The sequence below is a fragment of the Neofelis nebulosa genome, chromosome 10 (assembly GCF_028018385.1).
Source record: "Neofelis nebulosa isolate mNeoNeb1 chromosome 10, mNeoNeb1.pri, whole genome shotgun sequence".
Lineage (NCBI taxonomy): Eukaryota > Metazoa > Chordata > Mammalia > Carnivora > Felidae > Neofelis > Neofelis nebulosa.
In genome coordinates this window covers 85,767,618-85,793,029 of record NC_080791.1, presented here as the reverse complement: position 1 = coordinate 85,793,029, position 25,412 = coordinate 85,767,618, and the positions used below count along the sequence as shown (strand labels likewise).

The following is a 25,412-nucleotide window of genomic DNA, read 5'->3' as shown; positions in this document are numbered from 1 at the left end:
CTCTGTCCAGCAATAAAAATATTAAGTGTCATAATTTGTCATTTAAAATAGCATTAGGACAAATGAAAATAAGCTCTTGCTTTTCTGCACCAAACTGTATTAGGTATTTACTACATTCTGACTGATTGTAAATATTTTACAATAGAACTATTTCTTAAGTGTTTTTAAGTAGTATTGATCATGAAACTTTTTGAAATTTACCATCAGGCCAATGGTGGCAGAGTCTGCATAGAACTATGCTTCGTGGTGTTCTGGGAAAAACCTTTCGACTTGTTGGCTATACTATCCAGTATGGCTGTATAGCTCATTGTGCTTTTGAATATGTTGGTGGTGTTGTCATGGTAAGTTTTTACATACAAGAAAATAATAATTTTAAATATATACTTTTCTAATGAAGGAAAATGTGTTTTTTCTTTATTTTAATGGAAGTTATTTAATGGAAGTTATTTAATAAAATGGGACTATTAAAGCATAAAATCTTTCCAAATTTGGGGTTGTAAGAGAATGTTGGAATTGGCACTAATATAAAATTAAGTAACATTACTTCAAATAAGGTTCTGTATTCTGTTTCTGAGAGGGGCCCTACTAATAATCTAATAATAATAGTTTTCATCATTTATTGAATGCTACTTACTGTGTTCCAGTGATGTTTGAGGTTTTATATTTACTAACTCATTTAATCTTTTCTACTCTGTGAGATACTTATTAGATAGAAATCCATCATACATAAGAAAAAACTGAGGCTCAGTAAGCTTAAGTAACTTGCTCCAAGTTCCATAGTTAATAAGTAGATTTGGAATTGCAAGACAGATTCTCCACTTTTCAAAACTCCTGTCCTTAACCATTTGTGCTTAACTGTCATTAAAATAAATGATTATTCTGCCTGTGTCAATATTAAAATATTAAGGCTACCCCCCCACCAATGCCTTTTCTTAATATTGCATCATAAATCTACCAACTGTTAATGTACTAATCTTTTGTCATATAAATGAAGGAATGAATTGAATGTCCAGTGAGTGGGTTTTGTTGGTGGTATGTTGTTTTAACAGATTCACAGTCCTACAACCTCAAGTTTAGTTGGAGAAATGCAAATAAACATATTTAACTAGAAGTCCCCTCTTTGATTTTTTAAATTTACATTGGTACTTCCAGTGGGCTACAGAGATAGCATATATAAACTTTCATTTTGTTCTTTGTCATTTCTGCCTCGGTAAGAAGTTTAGAGTAAAAAGTTTCATCTACGCATAAGTGAAGTCAATGGAGACTGGTGTATTTAGATATTTTAAGTGGCAGTGATCCTTTATTACCGTTCTCAGGTATACATGAAGATTATTGTTTTAACTCATACTAATAGACCATCTTTAAAGTGCATCTCATCATGCCACTATTTTTCAGTAGAAAATACAAATTGCAGCCTCATCAAATGAGTAAGCTATTCTCTTAGAAGAGAACTCAAGGCATGAACGTTTTGAGAATAGTATGATACTACTTAATAAATTACCATCATAGGCACTGGGTATTTGATAATAACAAGAAAGCAAATAAATCATTTATTCAACAAATATTTATTGACTATCAGCTTTATGCCAAAGCATGTTTTTGGTGTTGATTATATAGCTTAGGAATGTGAGTGATAAGGTCCCGGACCTCATGGAGCTTACATTATACAGGATGGTCAAAATTTGGAAACATGTTATTCACGTGTTATAATGTTTTCTCACTCAGCCATTTTTAATATACTTACCTGTGTTTCCAGACTTGGTGGCCACTCTGTAGAGTTGAACTTACCTGGGAGGTGCCAACTTATGAATCATCAGCCAAGCTTGAAGAACATTTGTTTGAATTTCTTTCTTATAAGCCTGCTCAGATGATTTATGTTATATAAAAAAGGGTTTCCATTCAAATTAAAAAATTACCTCTCTTTTCAGTGTTCTGGACCATCAATGGAGCCTACAATCCAAAATTCAGATGTTGTCTTTGCAGAAAATCTTAGTCGACATTTCTATGGTATCCAAAGGTAAATTTCTGTCATAGATACATTAAAGTTATGGTGAAAATATGCATTCACATTGTGTCTTTTCTGCAGTTTCTTAACTTTATTTTTAAAAACTCTTCTGTAAATAACCAAATTAATGACCATCTAGTTAAAATTTTGATTCAAATATTTTCTCTCAGTTTGAGAAATTTAATAGTTTCTGTAAACATGCAGTCTTCTGGGTCACTGTTCCTTGCATTAGAGGCTAAAATAGAATAGCAGCCCATTTTATAATGTACAGTCAAGCCCACTTTACTTTTTTGGGGGGAGAGAGGGCCCTACAGTGTTTTGAGTGAAGAACCTAGGGACTTAGGAGCTACATTACATATACAAACCAATGATTGCTTTTTAAATATTTGAAATAATCCTGAATTTCTTTTGATGACTGTTTTATTCTTCATAGCTTATGATGAGCACTTGATGATTCTTCGACTATAGCACTGTATATACCTGGGAACCAGGAATCTCATCTAGTATGAGTTTCCTAGTTAATTAGGTTGAAAAACTCCTTGACAAATACTATTTCCCACTAAATTTTTAAAAACCCTATTCTGAGTGGTGTTTCCAGTCCTATGATACTGTTTATTCTGCTTAACTACGTATTATTCCTTCTGAATGAATGTCAGGTATTAGTAATTTAATGTATTTTCTTTTTTCTTTTTAATTTTTATTTTTGAGAGAGAGAGAGAGAGAGAAAGAGAGCGCAAGTGGGGAGGGGCAGAGAGAGAGAGGGAAACACAGAATGTAAAGCGGGCTCCAGGCTCTGAGCTGTCAGCACAGAGGCCAACACGGGGCTTGAACTCATGAACCATGAGATCATGACCTGACCCAAAGTTGGACGCTCAACTGACTGAGCTACCCAGGTGCCCCCAGTAATTTAATGTATTTTCTAAGGGCACTTCTCTGATTCCCTAAAATTTTGGGTTCATTATTTTTTCACAATTATTAAAAAATAAATACTAGCTTTTCTTCTCCATAAACTACAAATTTGACTCATTTGAGTTGTTATTTAGCTTATGGCATAAGAAGGTTTAAGCACTCCTCTTTCATTATTGGCCTTTTCTATAGTCTGTTTCACATTACTGAAAAATCATCAAGAGTAAGTGTAAAAGTATTCTTTACATTTACTGATCTTTTACCATCTTAGATTCTGTACAGAACTTGAAGTTATCTCTTGGTCAAGCTCTATACTATGGTGTCTAGGTTAAATTCTCCTTCACATCTTTTACTCATAACAACTTTAAGATACCAAATTGATAGATATGGGATTATAAAATAAGACTTGCATTACAGGGGTTGTGTTCTAGCTTTCTTCCTTTTTACCTTATATCCAAAGCACTTCATACAGTCTTTGGATTAATTAGAGACCTAGCATCACTGTAGCATGAAGATAAACTGCTGTTTTCCATGCTAATGAGATGATTTTACTCTCCTAGTCCTTGAGCATCTTTAACAAGAAGCTGAACTTGTTGGCTAAATAGATTTTTTTTTTTTTAATTTTTTTTTTTTTTTAACGTTTATTTATTTTTGAGACAGAGAGAGAGAGACAGAGCATGAACGGGGGAGGAGCAGAGAGAGAGGGAGACACAGAATCGGAAACAGGCTCCAGGCTCTGGGCCATCAGCCCAGAGCCCGACGCGGGGCTCGAACTCACGGACCGCGAGATCGTGACCTGGCTGAAGTCGGACGCTTAACCGACTGCGCCACCCAGGCGCCCCCTTGTTGGCTAAATAGATTTTGAATGAATAGCTCAATATTATCTTTTTTTTAATAGATACTCTTTGCATTCAGATGGGTAATACAAATAACTACATTCAGTAAGTTAATTAAGATTCTTTGGAGGTTTCATTTTGTATTGTATTCATTCAAGAGGCCCATTAGGTTAAAGGGCAGCTCAGAATCTGGCATTTATATGAGATATACCAAATAACTTTTACAACCAAGGGAGTTGGTTGGTAACTTCAACTTTAAAAATATCACTCTTCTGAGTATTCCTTTTACCTACAGCACAGAACTCTGAGATTTTAGAGGAATCTCGGACACTTGGCAAGAGATCCTTCAGCTAGCTGCCTGTTTCTAAAGCTAGAATAGCCATCCGTTTAGGCAAAATAAAAGTCTGCATAACTAGTATTTAAAGCACATGAATCTCTTTTCAGTTAAATGCACAGAACACTCATGTTTATAATAATCACAGTCTCTTATTACTATTTATTCTTTCACCAAATAGTTAATGAGCACCTAACTTATAACATATGCAGTATATTATAGAGAATGTTAAGATGAATAAAATATTGGTCTTTTTCAAAAGCTTACAATTTAGTAGGTTAATCAGGATGTTTATAACTATAAATGTGAAAGGAAAATTTAAACCTTACTTCTATTAAGTTCCTTTAAACATCCTATTTGAAAGAGTTGAGAATCCAAGGAAAAATTATTTTGTAAGCTCTATAGTTAGACCACCAAAAGTATAATCTGCATTAATATTGGTTTCTGTAAAAACACCTTGACTGAATTATGATTTTTGTTGCCATTCAAGTACAGAATTTAAGGGTCATATTGATTATTTTTTTTAAAACGTAAACTGAATAAAACATCCACAGAAAACATCTTATTTCCCCAAAGCTAGCCAAAATCAACTTTGTTTAGTATGTTACAATCTTTGCAAACTTATTCATCTGAAAGTTCCATTGGTATGGTTCCAGTTGGTTGAAAAGAGACTAGTTTTTCCCATTTCAGAGAAAGGGCAGCCTTATATTACCTGCAAATTATAGAATTTAATGTTTTATTTTTATTTATTTTTTGAGAGAGAGAGAGTACAAGGGTGGGGAGAGATAAAGAATCTTAAGCAGGCTCCATACTCAGCGTGGGGCCTGACGCAAGGCTCAATCTTGTGACCCTGGGATTATGACCTGAGCTGAAATCAGGAGTTGGATGCTTGACTGATTGAGCCATCCAGGCGCCTCTAGAATTTAGTATTTTAATAGCTTTCAACTCCAAGAAATTATTGTTCCAGTGAATACTATTACTGTAAAATTTCTGATGAAGAAGGCGTCTTTTATAACCTTACATAAGAATCCTTCCTGTATATTCATTCCTCTTTGATTTGGTTATTTAAGACAATTTTGTCTTACCTCCCAAACTAAACTTTATTTTTGTTAGCTAATGATTCCAGTGTAATTAATCAGAATTTCATTTTTGACTTGGCTACCAAAAAGTTTAGAACTCATATTAATACTTATGTATATAACAATAACTAGGTTTCTCATTTGACTATCATCTTCCCTTTATTTTTATAGCTTTTACTGTTTTGATATGTGCACCTTTTATTATAACTAACATCAAATTATTTCCGCAACTGTGTACAAACAATAAGTAAATATATTAAATCCTTTCAAATATGTGGGTTAGTCAACAGAATTCACTTACTACTAATTTTTTACAGAAAGAGAATTGTGTTCTGTTTGGTTGGGGTGTTAACCTTATTTTGTCTCCTTCCTCCATTTTGTCTCCTTCATTTCCACTTTTAAAGATCTTTCTTATTTTTCTAACACATATATATTGTTATTTCTTCCATGAATCGTGCCTTTGATAAGTAATCATACCCATATTGGTTATATATGTTTGGTACTCCAATTTATTTTTTGTAGTATGTGTTTGGGCAGGTTTTAGCATTTTATTTGGTTGTATCTTCTGATATTATCCCTCAAAAATAAGTCTGACTATACTGTAAATTATCTGGGTTGTTTATATATATTGTAATTCCTCAGTTCTTTGAGCTCTAGGGAAATATTTCTGCTATTTCTATATTTTTATGTGCTCTAGAGTCAATACTACTGACTGGCCAGTAAAATTAACGTAGTTAATTTGGTGATACTTATGTGGAATTGCTTTTACATAGTTTTGGTTCTAAAAATTTGGATATGGAAGTAATATATAGTAGGTACAGTGCAAGAAGGTAATTCTTACGGAATTACCAGAAATTTTAAAATCTTCTAATAGCTTCCACTACTCTTGTTGTATTCTGACCCATAAAACAATCACAAAGCTGGTAAATGTATGAGAGGGTCAGTATGTGATAGGATAAACAGTGTTGGATTTAAGTTGTAAGGGTCCGTCCATGTGTTTATGCTTAATAAATAACACTGACCTTTCTTTGACTTTTTTTTTCCCCTCAGAGGTGACATTGTGATTGCAAAAAGCCCAAGTGATCCAAAATCAAACATTTGTAAAAGAGTAATTGGTTTGGAAGGAGACAAAATCCTCACCAATAGTCCATCAGATTTCTTTAAAAGCCATAGTTATGTAAGTAACATTTTAATTATGTTATTCATTGATTAGCATTAACTGAACACACTGACAAAAGAAAATAACTTTTTTTTCATATTTTGAGTATAAGTTAAAATGCTGCATTCAGTAGAATTTAAATATGTTTGTATCAAGGGACGCCTGGGTGGCTCAGTTGGTTGAACATCTGACTTTGGCTCAGATCATGATCTCATGGTTCGTGGGTTCAAGCCCTGCATTGGGCTCTTTGCTGTCAGCAAAGAGCCACCTCCGGTTCCTCTGTACCCCTCTCTCTCTGTCCCTCCCCCACTTGCACTCTCTCTCAAAAATAAGCAAACATTTTAAAAAATATATGTATTAAGAACAACTTGGCCATTATATTTTATATATTTTAGTTCCCTTTAAAGCCCTACGTAAATACCTCAATAATAATTGTTGCAGGCATGATAGACCAATGAATGTTAAAATATTGGGCAAAAGTTTGAGAAAAATAACTTATTTGCATAGTCTCAAAGTATCTCCTTCAAGACATTTATTACAAAGGGACAAATAGTAGCTCGTAGAGGGGAAACTGGAAGGCACCACTTAATTGAGTGATCAAGGTTAACTTTACCAATAAAAGGACATATCAACATAATGTAGTTCCTGAAGTGAAGCACTGAGAAGGGCGCATCACTTTTGTGATATTTTTGCAGAAGAAAGTGTAACCTCTGCCTAATCATGAAAAAGCATCAGACAAACCCTGAGTGTCATTCTGCAACATAACTGACTAATACTCTTAAAAAATGTCAAAGTCATGGGACACCTGGGTGGCTCAGTCGGTTAAGCATCCGACTTTGGCTCAGGTCATGATCTCATGGTTCGTGGGTTGAAGCCCGCATTGGGCTCTATGCTGACAGCTCAGAGCCTGGAGCCTGCTTCAGATTCTGTGTCTCCCTTTCTCTCTGCCCCTCCCCTGCTCATGCTCTGTCTCTCTCCCTCAAAAATAAATAAATAGACGTTTAAAAAAAAAAAAAAAATATATATATATATATATATATATATAAATGTCAAAGTCATGAAAGACAAGAATTGTCATCGATTGGAGAAGACAAAGGAGAAATGCCAGCTAAATCGCATCTAGGATCCTGGCTTAGAAAATTTTTCCACTGACTTGTTAGTGGCAAATCTGGTAAAATCAAAGTCTGTAGTTTAGTCTTTTTAAATCTGATTTAAATTTTTAGAATAGAAATTGTATATGCCTTAGTCTAATCAACTTGATTATCCAGTTAGAAAAAGAGAGCAAGAGCAGCAGAATGGAAGAGTGAGGAGCAGGTGTAATGTTAGCTCCTCTCACCAATCACCCAGCTGCTGTGACAGAGCTTATGGCAGGGGAGGGTGGTCTTTTCTTTACTGAACATGTGCTTTTCTTACTTTAGTGTTATAACTTAATTTTTTACTTTCTTAAAAATACTCTGTGTCACCCTCAAATTATTGATGTAGCTGTTACAGCTGTTGACTAACTTTACTGTTAACTATCTTCATTCCCAATATAAAAAAATAATTAAGAGTTAAATTGTCTTGGTCATTGTGTATTTATTTTTAACTATAATAGCCTTTGATTGCCTTGTAAGTTTGATCAGTAGATTATTAAATCTATTATTTATGTACCACCCATAATGCACTATGATTCAGCAGTGCAAATGTTTTTGATGTTTATTACCACAATGCTAAACATACTAGTAATTGTTAGCTGATAGTGATAATAATGTTGAAGATTATAGTGTATTATCAGATAACCTATTTTTTTCTATGGCCTTCATCATGGACTTGGTATCCTTTTATACTTCATTTAAAAATGTCAGAATTTTGCATAATGTTTCATCTTCATATGAGTGTTAACATTTCATAAACATTCTAGTCACCTTTAAGTTGTTTTAGCAACAAGCATATACTTGAGACCAGAAATAATTTTGCCAGTAGACAGAAGAACAAAACATATACATGATGGCATCTTCTCTCTGTGTACTTAAACATCATACAATTGTTGGTGTTTTCTTCTTAAGAGTTATTAGAGGAAGAACATCAGGGGATTAGATCTTTGCTAAGTAATCTGAGCAAATAATCAGAGCACTGTAAGATGTAAATTTTTTGAATATTCTGTATAAGGAAATACATTCATCGAATTTTTATTGTCTATGAATCGATAAATTAGAGGACGCTGCCATATTGTTCTAGGTATATTTTGTTCACTTTGGTTTGACATTTATAAGTGACAGACATAATTGTAGTACTATTAGCTAACACTTATTATGTATTTACTCTGTACCAGATACTGTTGAAACTCTTTATAAGGCTTAATTTATTTAATCAACCAAACAGCAACCCAATAAGATAGGTAGTAGTAGTATTTGACAGATGAGAAAACTGGACAACAGGGAGGTTAAATAGATTGCCCAGTTTCAAATAGTGAGAGACAGTTGGAATTCAAACACATCCCCTGGCTGCATCCAAAATTGTACTCCTTACCATGCTACTACTACTTCTCCCAAAATATCTTCTACTGATTATTATTATACTCTTATCTCATCAAATTGTACTTCCCTTAAATGTATTTGTCTTCAATATTTTTTTTTAAAAAAGAAAGGGGACTATTTTTGATCAGGGGCAATATTGGTCCTGAAAGAGAAGTCACTGATTTTTTTTTTTTTTAAATCTTTTTTTTTTTTTTTTAATGGTTATTTATTTTTGAGAGACAGAGTGCAAGTGTGAGACACAGAATCCGAAGCAGGCTCCAGGCTCCGAGCGGTCAGCACAGAGCCCATCGCGGGGCTCGAACTCACAGACTGTGAGATCATGACTGGAGCTGAAGCCGGATGCTTAACTGACTGAGCCACCCAGACGCCCCCGCCACTGATTTTTTTGAAGGCTTCCCTGCCTCCACCAGTTTTTCTAAGCTGGGCTTTTCAAGCAAGTAGAATTGTATAGTTATTACAGAACCACTTTAGCAAATGTGTTCCATTAATCAAGGTGATTTATAACAAAAATCCATCCAAGTTTGGAGCACTCTGAAGAGATATCCAGACCTTTGCAGGATCTCCCCCTCTAGAGTGTTCCTTTTTCAGCTATCTCTATGGCACACTGGTGCTGTATATTATGAGATGGGTTTCTTTCCCTTACCTATGTAACCTCTTAGAAAAATCGTTGTTTATGATGAAGACATTGCTATTCAGATCTTGATTGAGTTGCTTGGTAAAGATGATGAATATTAAATATGTTGTGAATTCCAGGCAAAAAAAAAAAAAAATTCTCCTAAGTAGGTGCTTCAGAAAGCAAAACACCAAAATTGTCATTTGGAACCTACAACTTAGAGTTTAGCATATGAAAGAAATAGCATTGTTCGTAAGTTGGCAAAAACGAATATAAACAGATCATTGGTTAAGTGATGTGGAATCATTTTTTTCATTCCAGAGTTCTAAAAGTCCATGTGGCAGCAACACTTACAAACCATGATTTATTTTTTGCATTAAGCTTTTGGAAACTGAGCAGTCCCTATCAGGTACTGTTGGAGTGGGTTTTGCTCATTTCAGTGGTGTTGAGGCCAAAAATGCTTTTCTTGGGTTATGGGCTGAGCATTGGCTACTAGGATATGAGCTTAATTTGTGACTTTGAAAAGAAACATATTATACTCAGCTCAAACATCTTGAATAACTTGCCTTTCCATACTACAGGAATTCCTGAGTTTGAAGTTAAAAGCCACTAATTTGCCAAAAATAATTTAGTTGGAAGTAGAAGCATTTAGCAAATGCTGCTACCATTGGGGTGTAAGACAAATTCATATCTTGTTTTCTTGGAATAACTTCAGACTGCTTTCTGCTTTTACCTTTCCCATTTTCTTGCCTCCCTACACCATCACTGATTATTCTCTACACAGACTCTGAAATGATCCTTTTTAATAATGGTGCTTGTTAAGTGTAATAATGTTAGTCTTTTCCTCAAAGACCCAAGTGACCTCACATTTCACTCATAAGAAAAGTCTAGGCCTTACAATATCCTGGAGACCCTGTAAGATCATTCTTCCTGCTGCCTGTACTTGTGGTTAAAGGTCTAATTAGAATACAGGCACTCTCATTTGTCTACATATTGTTTGTGGCTGCTTTCACTGCAAGAGCAGAGTTGAGTAGTTGTAACAGAGACGATATGGCCCGCAAAGCTTAGGCTGTTTACTATCTGCCCTTTACAGAAGAAGTTTGCTGACTCTTGCTTTAGAATATAAGGTTTTTCATGGCAAAGATTTGTTTTGACCACAGCTGATTTCCTAGCACATGAACTTTGATAGAACATCTGGTAGGTACTTTAAAAATACTTGAAGGGTGGACAAATGTGTATATGTTTAGGGTCCAACCATGTTTTCTTCTAATTTCTGTTCTACTCCTCAATTTCCTTTAGTTTCTGCTGCAAACTTGCTCCTAAGTGCATGTTGTTACTATTTTTCAGGTAAGGTAGGTGTTCCTGTAGCTCAGTAAACCATATAATACCGAGAAACTGGCAATCTGTGGTTATTGTAGTCTTCATAGATGTTTTGAAAGCTAAGCTAGGTCCACAGGCTACCTGACCACCTTCCATGATTCCAGATGAAAGTTGTAGAAAATATTAGGATGTCCTTGTTACTTTGTAGCAGGACAGCAGAGTGCGGATTAAATGTTTCTTTCCCCAAGTGACTTACTTTTGGAATCAGTGACATTTTTCAGCCCTTTTATTAAGCAAACTAAAAATTCACCTGGCTCTGAATTGACTTATTGGTGTGGAATACTCTGAATGTGGTCTAGACTAAGTCTTCTAAAGGAATGGTAGATGAGGTACCCTGGACCTTCTAAGAGAAGGTTTGTTGCCCCAGAAATGCTGTGGTAGTTTCATTAGGTAAAGACTAAATTGCCCTAGCAATGTGCAGTGCCTGCTAATTAGGCCGTATGGTCACGACAGTTTTCTACATTTCAGTAGAAATTCGTGTGCTTTTTGCACGTATTAACTACTATATAAGTATTCTGTTCTTTTGATCCTTTTACTGGTTGGCAGATTAACGATGGGTAAAGTTGTTACCTGTAATTGGTAAATTGTTGCTTTAAGTGTAAACTTCTGCTTTGCATTGGCTGTTCACTATATTATGAATCATTTTTAAATCTTTCATGTAATTAAAACTTTATAGTTTCTCAACCATAGCAGCCACTGTATTAAATGGACATATTAATAGATCTGTGATTATGGGGATTTCAGTATATTCCTGTAATTAGAGCATCACAATCTTTTATTTTTGTTAAAGCAAACATATCTATACTTATTAGAAAAATTATGTTTTAATCTATTATTAACCTATCAAAATATAAGGCTATTTAAAACTTTTTCGTTCTTGCTACCACAGATCCCAGTGTTATACACAAAAGGTGAAATGTTTACCAAACAGTAGTCTGTTAGGTGACTAAGGAATGTAGTATTTCTTGCCTTTAAAAAAAATTATGTATATGTTAATAACAACATCATTATTGTTATTGAGAGAGATGTAAGCAATAAAAAACAATTTTATATTTCAGAAAGAACTGATTAAATGTTCTCAGGATATATTGGTGGGATACTGTTTTTAAAAGGAGAAGTTGTAAATGGGGTAATATGCCAGTGATAAAGCTGTTTTATAGTGTATTGGAAAATATTTCTGAAAAACTGATCAGCAAACTGAAAAACTCACTATTTGGACAGTGTTAGAAAATGGTCACTGTATAAAGTTAACACTAATAGCCCCTTACTGTGTACTGTGTATTTAGGTCATAGTTCAAATCCTTGAATATCTTAATGCTGTTTTTCTGTTTGTTTAAATGTCATTTACTTTAGCTAAAAGTCACAACCATATGGTCTTCTATTACCACTTGTATTATAAACACAAAAAGTACTTATGTGGAGGGAAAGGAATCATCAGATTGAAAGGGCTTGTTTATTATAAGCTGCTGATACACTAAATCCTTATGTCATTTAACTAGAAGAACTACCTAATAATGTCACTTATTACAACTAGGATATCTAAGCAAGAGACTTGCTTTTTGCAGACTATAGTGATAAAAACCTGTGCTACACATCCATTTCTCAGCAACGGGTCCCCGGATAATCAATCGTGGCATACTGCTAATGCCTTGATTGCAGCTGATGTGGAGGAAATATGTTTACTCTTTTGCTAAAGTGAAGTTCACTGCGGAGATGACGTGACTTTTTCATCCTATAGCTAACACAATTCTGAAGATAAATTTGACTTATTGTTTACAATTCTGAGGCGTTTTTCTTCTGATATTAACATTAAATAACCATCTTTGAGGCCTCCACAACTTAAGCATTTTCTGATGGGTTCTCTGGACATTTTCAGAATAATTTAATCTTATTTTAACAGTAAGATGTAGTTTATAGAATTTTATTTTGTAGAAATGTATTTTATCTTATATATGTTTGAATATATATTCATATACATATGAAGATCAGCATTTGTGCTGAAAGAGTAACAAGTCTTCTTGAAACTGTGTTTTGCTCACCTAAATATATTTTAACCACTCAGAGTTGGAAAATCACTGCCATTGATGTGAATCGAGGGAGGCAGTTATGCAATTCAGTAAAATGGAAATATTTATGTATGTTTATCTGAAAGTTATATGAGACCTTTCTACTTTAAGGTTGCCTAAAAGGAATTGGGAGAAAGAAATTAAGAAGACTGAAATTGTAATGCTGCTGTTCAGCGTCAGCACCTGAAGCAGACTGTATCTCTAATGGTAGAGAGTATATTCCGAGTGTCATGTGGCCTCCTAATCTGATACAGTGCTCTGCTGGAAAGCTGCTGTTGACGAGGTGGAATATGTTGAAATGTCTTTTGAAATAAGCGTCTAAATGAAGTTCTTATGTTCCCACTTTAGGTAATTAAAATTCTGTGGGTTTCAGTGACTCACTTAATGTTAGTCCATAAAAGCATTCTCACTCTACTAAAGTATCATCTGCCTAAAATTCGAATTGGAAAAGAGGAATAACATGTAAAAGTAGGTATGCATGTTATAAGACAGTTGAAAATTGTAAGTTAAACTGTTGGCATTATAAGCCATTGTACTGCTAACCTACATATATGAATGCTTTCCTCTTCCATTAGAATTTTCCTAACTGTTGGAAGATAGCGTAGGAATCATTTAGTTTGACACAGCTAGTGCCTGCATCCCCACTAAACACACCTGAAGTGCCAATAGAGAGATTTGTCTCCTTAACAGTTAAAACTGTAGGGTGAGCAATTTAAAATTGTAAGCTGCAACTTAAGATTCTGATCTACTTCCTGTACACTGTGTGTATGAATCTCTAAATCAGGAAGGATTAGAGAGTCTTTTTGTCATCTGAAGAAACATGAATTTGACCTGACTTACCTATGAAAAGAAAGTCAAAGCAGGTGTAGGGTCATGGACCAATATGGATTTCTAACCCTAGATGCAAATGTAGTACCTAACCGCAAACCAATCCCAGCATTTAGGCATCTTCTTTAATGAGGCTGTGCTCCAGAGCAGCTAGAAGCACTGGCCTTGGGAGTTGGGGAGGTGGGTTGGTAGAGAAGACGTAAGTGGTCCTCAGCAAGCCATAGTGGCAGGCAAAATTTGCCAGACATTAACTTCGCAAATTTCCTTTTACTTGTATTAATTCCATAACTAAGTGCTATTGAGCACTTACTTGAGGGCCAGAACTATGTTAAAGTAGATTAAGTCTCTGCCTTCAGTGCTGTGCAATAGACCTTTCTGCAAAGTGGGAATATTCTAGATCTGCACTGTCCAGTATGGTAGCCACTAGGCTACCTGTGCTGAGCACAGGACACATAGCTAGTGTGTCTGAGGAACTGAATTCGAATTTTATATAATTTGTAAAATTAAAAGGCCACATGTGTTACTAGCGGATACCAAAATGGACAGTATAGCTCTAGAAGTTTATAGCCAGATTGGAAGAGCAGACAAGGAATTACAATGTGATGAAATAGAATTATATACAGGGTGCTATGATAAGGCACAAGACGATATTTATTTAGACTGGGATCGATAGGATTTTTCCAGACAGGCAGGGGAGTAAAGCTTGAGTTAAAATTCTAAAGAATCAGTACGAGTTGACCAAAGCAAGCAGCATATTCATAAGGTCTAGAAGGGAGAGTATATCATTGTGCTTTGGGCATCTGCCAAAAAGTAAGTTCTCCTGTCTGGGACATATAGTGGGGAGGGGTGGGTAGTGAAAAGAAATGAAAAGGTAAACAGCATTCAGTTCCTTGTGTCTCAAACAGGGAAATAACATGATCAGATAGTTTTTTTAAAATCACCCTTAAAATAAAAACTTTAAAGTTTACTTCTTGTGTAAAAAAACCCAATATTATTAAATTCTTGGAAAAAATAAAAAGTCACTCCGATATTAGTATAGATTAATAGAGGAAAGTTTGGAGTAGGAAAGACTGGAGGCTGAGAGACCAGTTAATAGGCTGTAAGACATAATTAAGATAATAACATTAAGAATGGAAAGCAGTACAAAGTTTGGAGAAAGAGTAAGGAAATATCTAGACTGGATTGGATGCTGGAAGAAATGGAACTGAAGGGCTTAAAATGGAGCCAGATTTCTGGTTTTAGCAATGAGGGTAGATGGTACATTAGGAGATTCTGGGGGGACATGTTAATTTGGGAAATGGAGAGAAGATATAGCCTGTCTAATAAGCCTAAGAGAGACTTTATTTTAAATGAATACAGTGGCAGCTAAATTATTATAAGTGGGGGAAAAAACCCAAGTGCTTTCCTAGAATGACATTTGGGTATTATACAATTCCCTCCTAAATGTCCACAGTGTATTCTCATGATCTCTTAGTTAAAACAATGTTTTGGTGCTCTCAGCCCTCAGAGATAAATCTTACTTTTTAAAGATCTCCAGCTATTCTCCTCTTTGTACCTTACTACATCGTTACAAAAAATGTCATCTGTTGTCCACTAGATTAACTTGGAATTTTGTATTCACAAAGCTAGGTTTCATTTTAAGTACCTTCCAAGGTATGGTGCATTAGAGTTGTGGTTTTGATGAATAAAACACAAATGGAAGAATTATCTATCTGTCAAGAAAAACATGTAACATAATGCCTTTTGTGTGTTTTTTTAAGGCATTGGTAACATCAAATACAACAAGATCTACATATTTCATTGTAATTATTTTTCTTTGGAGTATGGACTCTTTTCTACCCCAGATTTTCTATTTCTTATACCATTTCAGCTGTTGAATCAGATTTCTTAGCCAGTCTCTATATGAAGTACTTATGTATGGGAGCCATAGAAAATGGAAAAAAGCTCTATTCATTCATCTATAGGAGTAAATCCATATAGGGATGAGTTTTGACTTTGGGAAGAATTATTTGAAGTCCCAGGAATAAAAATTTTGGTGGAAACATAATAGTACATGCTTTGCACAGTATGTATATATCTGATTTGCCAACTGTTTAGACTTTTCTCAGAGAATGAGAAAGTTCATTATTTACATACCACTCCATTCTACTACCCTCTGAAATACCTGTGTTTCATTAAGTTAGGCTCATCTTTTGGAATATGAGAACCAGAGTGTACAGTAGGGTGTATTAAAATGAAGCTACAGAGATAGTCTTGAAATGAGAATTGAGATGCTTCTTTTAAGTACTAATCCAAAAGCAAAACAGGTAACATTATTTTACAAATAGAACAAAAAAGAAGAGAAACTAATCTATTGTCCTAGAAAAACAATACTATAGGATTGGGACATTAATACTAGATGGCTAGGATGGCAAGGCATATTTGTTGTCTGATCTCAGAAGCTAAGCAGGGTCAGGCCAGGTTAGTACTTGGATGGAAAAGGCATGTTTGTTGGCTTTAGTCCCAACACCTTCCCCCACTGTGTAACTTCTGACTGGTTGGTATACAGTTGCAAAGAAGTGAAAGCTTCACAAGGAAGAGCCTAAGCATTTGATATTTAATAAACATTGCTTAAGATGCCTGTTGAAAACATAAAAATGGTAGTCTTAACTACATTTGGGAGATTTGATCTTAAAAACTGAATTTCACTTTGCAGAGAACTGGGTAAACTGTTCAGGAAACTAGGAACAAAGAAAGCCCATCAGACACCATTGATACCAGCAGGTGGGGCAGCTGATAAACACAGTAGCTAAGAATTAGTGAGTGCTAACTGGGTGCCAGGAGCCTTATGTATTGTTTCATTTGGTTCTCTGAAGTATTTCTGTAAGGTATTTATTAGTCTCACTTATATAGAAGAGTTTTAAATAACCTGCCTAAGGTACTTAACCTAGTAAGTGGCAGAGCTACATTTTGAACTCAGGACTCTTGTTCTGTAGACTGTATCTTTTAACCACTGTGCTGAGACAGCCCATCAGAAATTCCTCTTCAGGCTGGATGGAGGTATTAAGTACTTGCGGAGCTTAGCTTGCAATAGCTATGAGAATGAGCAAGTCAAGTCTTAGATTAAGCTCTAAACCTATTCAGCAAGCAGATGCTCAATAAGCATCCCCCATCATTACTCCAACCTGGAGCTATAGCCTATTGGAACTTCTGTGAAATTCCTCTTTGGTGATAATTGGCTAATGAACCCAACGTGGCACATTTTTAAGTAGGGAAGAACAATAACAGCCCCCATGAATGATGCAGATAGAAGAGTAATAAGTGAGCATTTAAATGGGGAGAAAAAGAAGCAGAACTGCCCGGAAATAGTACCCACTGAAATAATCAGTGTGTTAACTGTTTCATGCCTGGTCCTTACAAATGTTAATCCCTTTGTCAGGCATCTAGCATTTGGGAGTACCACCATCAGGACTCCAGGTAGACAAACGTGGGCAAGAAGTTGTGCCAAGGAGAATGTCCATGAAAATAGAATGTTTGTGAAACTGTTTCTGAGTTTGGCTTTCAGAGATACTCATAACTGGCAGTTGAGACTCCCATTTTTTGAAATTAAAATTAATCATGTTTTCTCTGCCTTGTGTTATCAAAAGCTCTTCTACTTGATGGCCTCCTAGAGGATTCAGTGCTTCACTTTCTGACATACATATCTTTGTTTATAGCTTTTGTTGGTGTTATAGGGAGCATAAACTCCAATAATTATTGATGATGTTTCTAATTTTGCTTTTGCATGAATCATACTAATACTGGGTTTTATGAAGTTCTTTTAGAACTATATAATTATTTCATTTCCCAATATTCTCCCTAGTAGCTTGTATGCGCAGCATCTTACGATGGCTATGTTTTGGTTATATAAGTCATGATTAAGCAGAATATGCATTAGCCACATAATGGTATATAGTAATTTGACTTGATCCTGCTTAACTGGAAGATAGTAACATAAAAAACAATTTTTTGGCATTAATTGTTAGAGTGAAATGACATGTGACATGAAATGTACATTCATCATATGGGCTTTTTTCCAGGGTAGGGAAATTATACATTTTTATATTTCACATTTATCATTCCAGGAGACCCAAAACAAAATCTTGAAAATATATGTGGAAAATTACATACTCTTAAGATTAGAGTGTTAACTGATGTATTACCCCATTTACTTTTGCCAAAAAGAAATAAGGCTTTATCTGACTGCTTTCATAAAATGTGTGTACCTCTCCTTTTCCTTTATAATTCAGGAAAAGGAAAAATTGATGTCAAAAAAGGATTCCTAAAACTTTGTCCCTTCCCTTGCCTTTATGATTTTTGTTTGTTTCTTTAATAACTACTGTTTTCATTTATAGTCATTTTAGAAAGCTTACTGAGGTTTGAGTAGTAGCAGGCCAGTGCATACCCTACCTTTGTTGCCTGTAGATTATAAAATATCCCGCCAAAAAGCGTTAATTAACAATGAATCTATTATTAGGGTTTTCTGTTTCTTGAAACTTTTGAAAGGCCAGACATACAAATATTCTTCAGTTGGAACTTTTTCTTAATTAGATATTTTTTGCTGAAATAAATGAGTTTGATTGCTATTTAGTAAATGTGTTATTTGATATTGTGGACTCTTGCATCAGATTTCACTTGAATCCAGAAAAGTAACACCTGTGGGTTGGTTCACAAAGCCTCTTTTGTTAAATGGACACCCGCGGGCCATGAGGCAATTACATTTGTTGCTTGTACTATAAAGGAGGCACTTAACTAGACCTCAGTAAGTATAGCTAAGAACTAGAGGCTTGATTCTTTTGTCCAGCCCTGAGATTAGGTTTTATCATACATCAGGAAGTAAACCTCTGACGTAGAAAGGAAAAACAAGAATGTTCTAAGGGTTCTTTCAATGCTTTAAAAGTTAGCCCTGGGAAAATTCAGATTAGAGCCCAAGTAAAAATTTCTATGTGGTATTCATTGTAAACATGTTCATATATTCTTACTCAGCTTCACAAATTCATTCAAGTTGGTATGGCAGATTTACAAAGGTATGAACAGGAAAAGTAATCTAACCACTTACAGTTTTGGTTATGAGAAGTAATGAACAAAGGCATGGATGGAATTAGGGATTTCCATTTTTGGTAATTTGCAAACATTTATTATAAATGAGTTTATTGGAGTCCTTACTACTTTAGTTGCAAAGTTATAATAGCTCTTTTTAAAATACATTTTAAACTACCATTTTATCTATTAATATTTTATTATAATATTGCTATAGGATTTTTTTCTCTTAACTGGTTTGAATATCCAATTTAGTGATAAACAGTAGGTTATCCCACAGATAATAACTGTGTTTTTTGGGTTAGAAAATTTTTGTTCTGTTTCTTGCCTCAGTCTATACCAGAAAGGTCAAGTTTTAAGTTTTGGACCCATACCAAAAATGTGTTGTACTTTATGTTTATTTAAATAAATGAGTTCTTAGCTAGGCTAATATTTTAGTTATCCAGAGATCTGGTAACAGTAGTGCGAATTGCAATCATTTATTTGTACTATAGAAAGAAACAGAACCTTCTATATAGATTGGAAGTTCAGTCCCTCTCTATACTATCAAAGGCAAAAAAAATAATAAATAATTGAACAGAGCTCATCCTAACCTGCATTGTGATGGACAGTGTTCTGTTTTCAAAAAGTACAAGTATCACTGAAGGGACGAGGCATATTAAGATACATATGTGTGTGTGTGTGTGTGTGTGTGTATATGTATATGCACACAGATGGCCCCTGATTTATTATGGTTTCACTTAAGTTTTATTTTTACTTTATTGTGCTACAAAAGCAATACATATTCAGTAGAAACTGAACTTCAAATTTTGAATTTCGATATTTTCCTGGGCTGATGTGCAGTAGGATACTGTCATGGTGCTGGGAAGCAGCAGGTGACCCACAGCTTCCAGTCAGCCTCACAAATCAAGAGGGTAAAGTGACCATTTGCAACCAACCATCCTGTACCATACAGCCATTCTGTTTTTCACTTTCAGTGCAGCATTCAATAAATTACTTGAGATATGTCACCCTTGATTATAAAATAGGCTTGTGTTAGGTGATTTTTGCTCAAGTGTAGGCTAATATGTGTTGTGTGTTTAAACTAGGGTAGGCTAAGCTATGGCATCCAGTAGGTTAGGTGTATTAAATGCCTTTTCGACTTAGAATACAGGTGATCCTTGAACAGACAACATGGGTTTGAACTGCATGGGTCCATGTACACGTAGATTTTTTTATACTGTGGTACTGTAAATGTATTTCTCATCCTTATGTTTTCTGAACATTTTCTTTCCTCTACCTTATTTTATTGTAAGAACACAATGTATAATACATATATAAAATACGTGTTAATCGACTGTTTATGTCATCAAGGCTTCCCGTCAACAACAAAACTATTAGTAGTTAAGTTTTGGGGGAGGTCAAAGGGAATACATGAATTTTCGACTAGTGGGAGGGGGGTCGGCACCCCAGTCCCTATTGTTCAAGGGTCAACTGTATTTTCAACTTATGATGGGTTTTTTTGGACATAACTTCATGGTAAGTTGAGGAAGATTTATATACATTTTTTAATTAAGCAATATATACTGCTCATAAACATGTAAATTTTGAAATATGTAAGTTTTGTGGGGTTCTTTAAAGATTTATACATATTGCCTTGCAACTTTTTTCACTGTCTTCATGTAAATCTATTTTTTTTTAACCAGCTGTCTATGATATAAATAAGTCATATTTTACTTAACCTCTACCTACTGAGGAACATTTCTACTTTTGCCAATTTTGAGATACAAGCAATACCATGTTGAGCTTCCTTATTTGTACATGCTGAGTTTGGCAAATCTTTTCTAGAGATTTTGAAGGGAAAGGGTAAAATAGAAACATACAGGGGATGCAGCTGAAAGGGATGCAAGGTGGAGAGAGATGCCACTTTACTTACATGAGAACTTTTAGTTCTTACCAAAAGTATTCTCTTCATATTACTATGAAGTATGCTAAGAAAAATTATACAGGCTTTTAAAATTAGATAATTTGAACGTTTGTTTCTGGCAACGATGAAGGGATCCTGAATTTGCTCTCCTGTCATAAATAACTAGAAAATCGGACAAAATATGTGGAACACCTGTTCTCAGAGAATGCAGAAGCAGGAAGTACAGGACAGATTCCTAAGAGAGGAGAAACAAATAAAGCAAACCCTTTACTTGTCCCTACATTCTCCTGTAAGGCAGGAGGTACCTTTCAGAAGGTACTGAAGTAAAATTTGAGCCAAAGGTAGTGGTTTTGCTGAGCTGAAGAGACAGAGACTGGAATAGAGGGAAGTTTAAGTAGTTGGGACTTATGGATAAAACTGTCTGGGAAAGCAGAGCTACCGAATGATCAACATAAATCTCCATAGATGTTCTCTTGGCTTTTGCTGAATACTAAATTGTACCCATTTATGGTAAAACCTAGAAACTGAGCAAAGAAGGAGTGGGGAGCCGGGCAATTCCCAGAGCTCACACAGAGCTGAGAGCAACTGGAGTTCTGACCAGCCAGAACAGATAGATGTCACTGAATACTCAGCATATTCAATAGAGATCCCAGAATATCCTGCCTTAGTAGTAGGCCTAACGTAGCCCTTAGAGTACACTGTGAGATAGATCCAACCTAACAGGCTTAAAAACGACGCTTGAGGGGCGCCTGGGTGGCTCAGTCAGTTAAGCATCCGACTTCGGCTCAGGTCGTGATCTCGTGGTCCGTGAGTTCGAGCCCCGCATCGGGCTCTGTGCTGACAGCTCAGAGCCTGGAGCCTGTTTCAGATTCTGTGTCTCCCTCTCTCTGACCCTCCCCCATTCATGCTCTGTCTCTGTCTCAAAAATAAATAAACATTAAAAAAGAAATTAAAAACCGAGGCTTGAAAGGAATAAGCTGATCCACAGCTAACTTAACTGCCTCCCCTAAAACAAGCAGACCTCCTCAACATTCAGCACACTCTAAAGAAACACAACAAAATCCACTCAACAAATGAATGTCCAGCTTAATCACAAATTACTGGATATGTGAAGAAGTATGAAAGTGTAACCAGTAACCAGAAGAAAAATCAATTAAATCCAGAAAAGGCAGAAGTAATGGAATTAATACACATGTGCTTTAAAACACTAATTCTAAATATTTTCAAGGATCTCGAGGATGAACATAATGAGGAAAGAAACTGTAAATATAAAAAAGAACCAAATGAGATTTCTAGAGCTTAGAAAACATTGTATAGTCTTTGTAATAGATTAGACTGCAAAGGAGAAAAGATCCTAGTCTATGAGAAAATATTTGCAATACCTGTCAAAGGACTTATACTCAAGGTAAAAAAGGGATTCTTAAAATGAGTAAGAAAACCCATTTTAAAAACTGAGTAAAATATTTTAATAGATATTTCACAAAAGATATGCTAATAAGCACAAGAAAAAATGCCCATCAGAGAAATGCAAATGAAAACCACAATGTGATACCAATAACCTACTAGAATGGAAAAAGATTTTTTATAAGTTTATTTTTGAGAGTGAGGGAGTGCACACACACACACGCATCAGTTGGGGAGGGGCAGAGGGAGAGAATCCCAACCCAACTCCATGCTAACAGCAGAGAACCTGATGTGGGGCTCGAGCCCATGAAACGTGAGATAATGACCTGAGCTGAAATAAACAGTTGGATGCTTAATCAACTGAGCACCCCAAGGTTCCCCTAGTATGGCAAAAAAAATTTTAAAGGAATATACCAAGGTGTGGAGCAACCAGAATATTCATACATTGCTGTAGGAGTGTAAAATGATTTAATTACTTTGGAAAAGTTTAAGGTTACACTTATGGCCCATAAATTCTACCCCTTGGTATTTACTGAAAAGAAATGGATTTACACAATGTTTATAGTGCTTTATTTGTAACAGGCCCAAACTTCAAAGAAAAATGTCCATCAGTAGATTTATGGGCAAACATTGTGACTTACAATAGAATTCTACTTAGAGGTAAAAAGGAATGAATGACTGATACATACAAGATAGATTAATCATAAAAAATTGCTGAACAAAAGCCAGATACAAAATAGTATGTACGGACAATCTTGTTTATACGAAATTTAGGACCAGTAAAACTAGTTTCTAGTCATGGATCTCATTAGTTGCCTGGTACTGGGATGGGAACTTTTACATCTTGATTGTGATTAAGTTATGTAGGTGTGCACACCTTCCAAAACTAGTGTCAAACTTGAAATGAGTGCCCTTTGCTCATGTATATAAGTATATATATATACTTTTATATATATACTTTTATATATATATATTATATATATATATAATATATATATACATATGTATATGTATGTATATACATATGTATATATACATGTGTATGTATGTATATACATATGTATATATATATATACATTTATATAAGATGTATATAAGTATACATCTATAAAATTGATTAAAAAAATTTTTTTTTCAACGTTTTTTTATTTATTTTTGGGACAGAGAGAGAGCATGAACGGGGGAGGGGCAGAGAGAGAGGGAGACACAGAATCGGAAACAGGCTCCAGGCTCCGAGCCATCAGCCCAGAGCCTGACGCGGGGCTCGAACTCACGGACCGCGAGATCGTGACCTGGCTGAAGTCGGACGCTTAACCGACTGTGCCACCCAGGTGCCCCTAAAATTGATTTTTAAAGTGTACATTGCACTCTATACCAAAAATAAGTGGAGTAATTTCAACATCATGAATTTTTTTACTGGAGACTAAGTAATTGACAGGTCAGCAAAGGTGACTGCTTTGATTTTAAGAGATCCACACTTAGAGGTTTTCCTGTTTATGGAGAAGCTCGTATTAAAGAGCTCATAAGTGATGAGGTTGTTTCCTTGATTTGTATACTTTATATCAAGCATTGATGTCTGTGAGATGTAGAGGATATTCCTTTACTGTAAGTGGACGCATGGGGATTAGAATGTATAGGCTTCAGATAAATGGGATTAGCATGTCCCATATTTGAACCTACTTCTATTAACTATCAATAACAGTACTTCACAGGTTGTTTTAAGGATCTAATGAGTTTGTTTTTTTTTTTTTAATTAAATAAACCAGAAAGCCATGTATTACATACTGGCTTGCTTTACTCTCCCCTCCCTTTTGTTCCACTCCTTGTGATCAAGGACTAGGTAAAGATAGCCTGGGTCACAGTCTTCCATAGGCTTCTGGTAATATGTTCTGGGTTCTCTTAGCATATTCCTTTCTGTATTTGTTAAGTTATACCAGAGATAACACTTCATCACTGTATTTAGCTAACTTGAAAGAAGCTTAAGTCATACAAAAGTGATTGTGCTTTACAAGAATTTCTACTCACTAATATTACCACCAAATATCGGAATTCCAGTTCTGGCTTAGTTGTTGCAAAAAATAAAGATCATGGCATAAATACTGTCTATTTGCTTGTTTGATCATAAGGTAGTAGACTTAACAAAAAAACCCAAGCAGGTTAGTAACATGTTGTAATCCAGGGCCCCAAGCAAGGCAGGCTTTTTAATCAGTGCTCTAAACAATCAAGAGTATTTGATATGGGCAGGCAAGGTTGGGGAAGACTTCATGGATAAATGGAATATATATTGGATCCTGGTTTATTATGTTTTTTAGAACTCAGAAACAAACACATATTAAAAACTATGGAAATTTAAACATAAATGATGTCTGTATTATAGCTCCTCCCAGAGTGGTACTTTGAGACTATGTTAATGACACATGGCTTTTCCAAATATACTATTTTGTTCCTTTTTCATTTATGACCTGAGATGGATTCATTACTCTACTTGAGCAGTATTAAGCTTCACTGCCATAAATCCACTTATTTTATAGGTAGGAACGAGTCTTGCTTTTGACTCTAGAACCTATAACTAGTTCCACTAATAAAAATGAGTGATCTTATAGTATCTGATATTCTTTCAAGAAACTTGTTCTTTCTCTACAAGTAGATTTAACATTGAAATCTGTCTACATGAAAATAATTAACTTGATTTGTTTTGGGCAAATATTTCTGCATAAGACATTCCAAAATTATATGATTCCTGATGTAAAGTGAAATTCAGATTTTATATACTTGTATACATTCATTTTTCCAAAAGGTAACATGGGTGTTTGGGGGAAAGAAATGAAAAATAGGCAGATCACACAGGATTTTTAGGAAAGTGAACACACTCTGTGATATTATAATGATGAATACATGTCCTACATTGGCCAAACCTGTAGAATGTACAACACCAAGTGTAAACCCTAAGTTAAGTCTGGACATTGAGTGATTATGATGTTGATGTGGGTTCAGCAAGTGTAACAAATCTACTACTGTGATCAGGGATGTCAGTGGGGGAGGTTATGTATGTGTGGGGGCAGGGGATAGGTCGTAAATCTCTGTACCTTCCTCTCAGTTGTGCTGTGAACCTGTAACTGCCCTAAAAAAATCTTTAAAAAACAGTAATTTGTAACATTTTTAAATATTGCAGTCATTTCTTATTAAACCCAATAGGAGTATTTTTCTTCATATAAGGTCCCTAAGTAATAAATAGCCAGTCAAAAGAAAAGTGAAAAGAAATTTCTTCTCAGTAGGTCATTTTGGTCTGGTCAATAATTCAACTTTTCTGAGTAACAAACTG

At 35.1% G+C, this 25,412-nt stretch overlaps 1 protein-coding gene across 7 annotated transcripts in view; it reads left to right on the top strand.

Annotated features, from left to right (window-relative positions):
• Positions 1-25,412, top strand: part of IMMP1L (inner mitochondrial membrane peptidase subunit 1) — an 83,512-nt gene that overhangs the window by 56,113 nt on the left and 1,987 nt on the right. For all 7 annotated transcript variants that reach the window (XM_058688544.1, XM_058688545.1, XM_058688550.1 and 4 more), the window contains 3 exons: positions 208-341; positions 1,929-2,017; positions 6,211-6,337. In XM_058688544.1, the coding sequence (XP_058544527.1) occupies positions 237-341; positions 1,929-2,017; positions 6,211-6,337 (321 nt within the window). In that variant the 5' untranslated portion in view covers positions 208-236. The remainder of the gene's footprint in view (positions 1-207; positions 342-1,928; positions 2,018-6,210; positions 6,338-25,412) is intronic.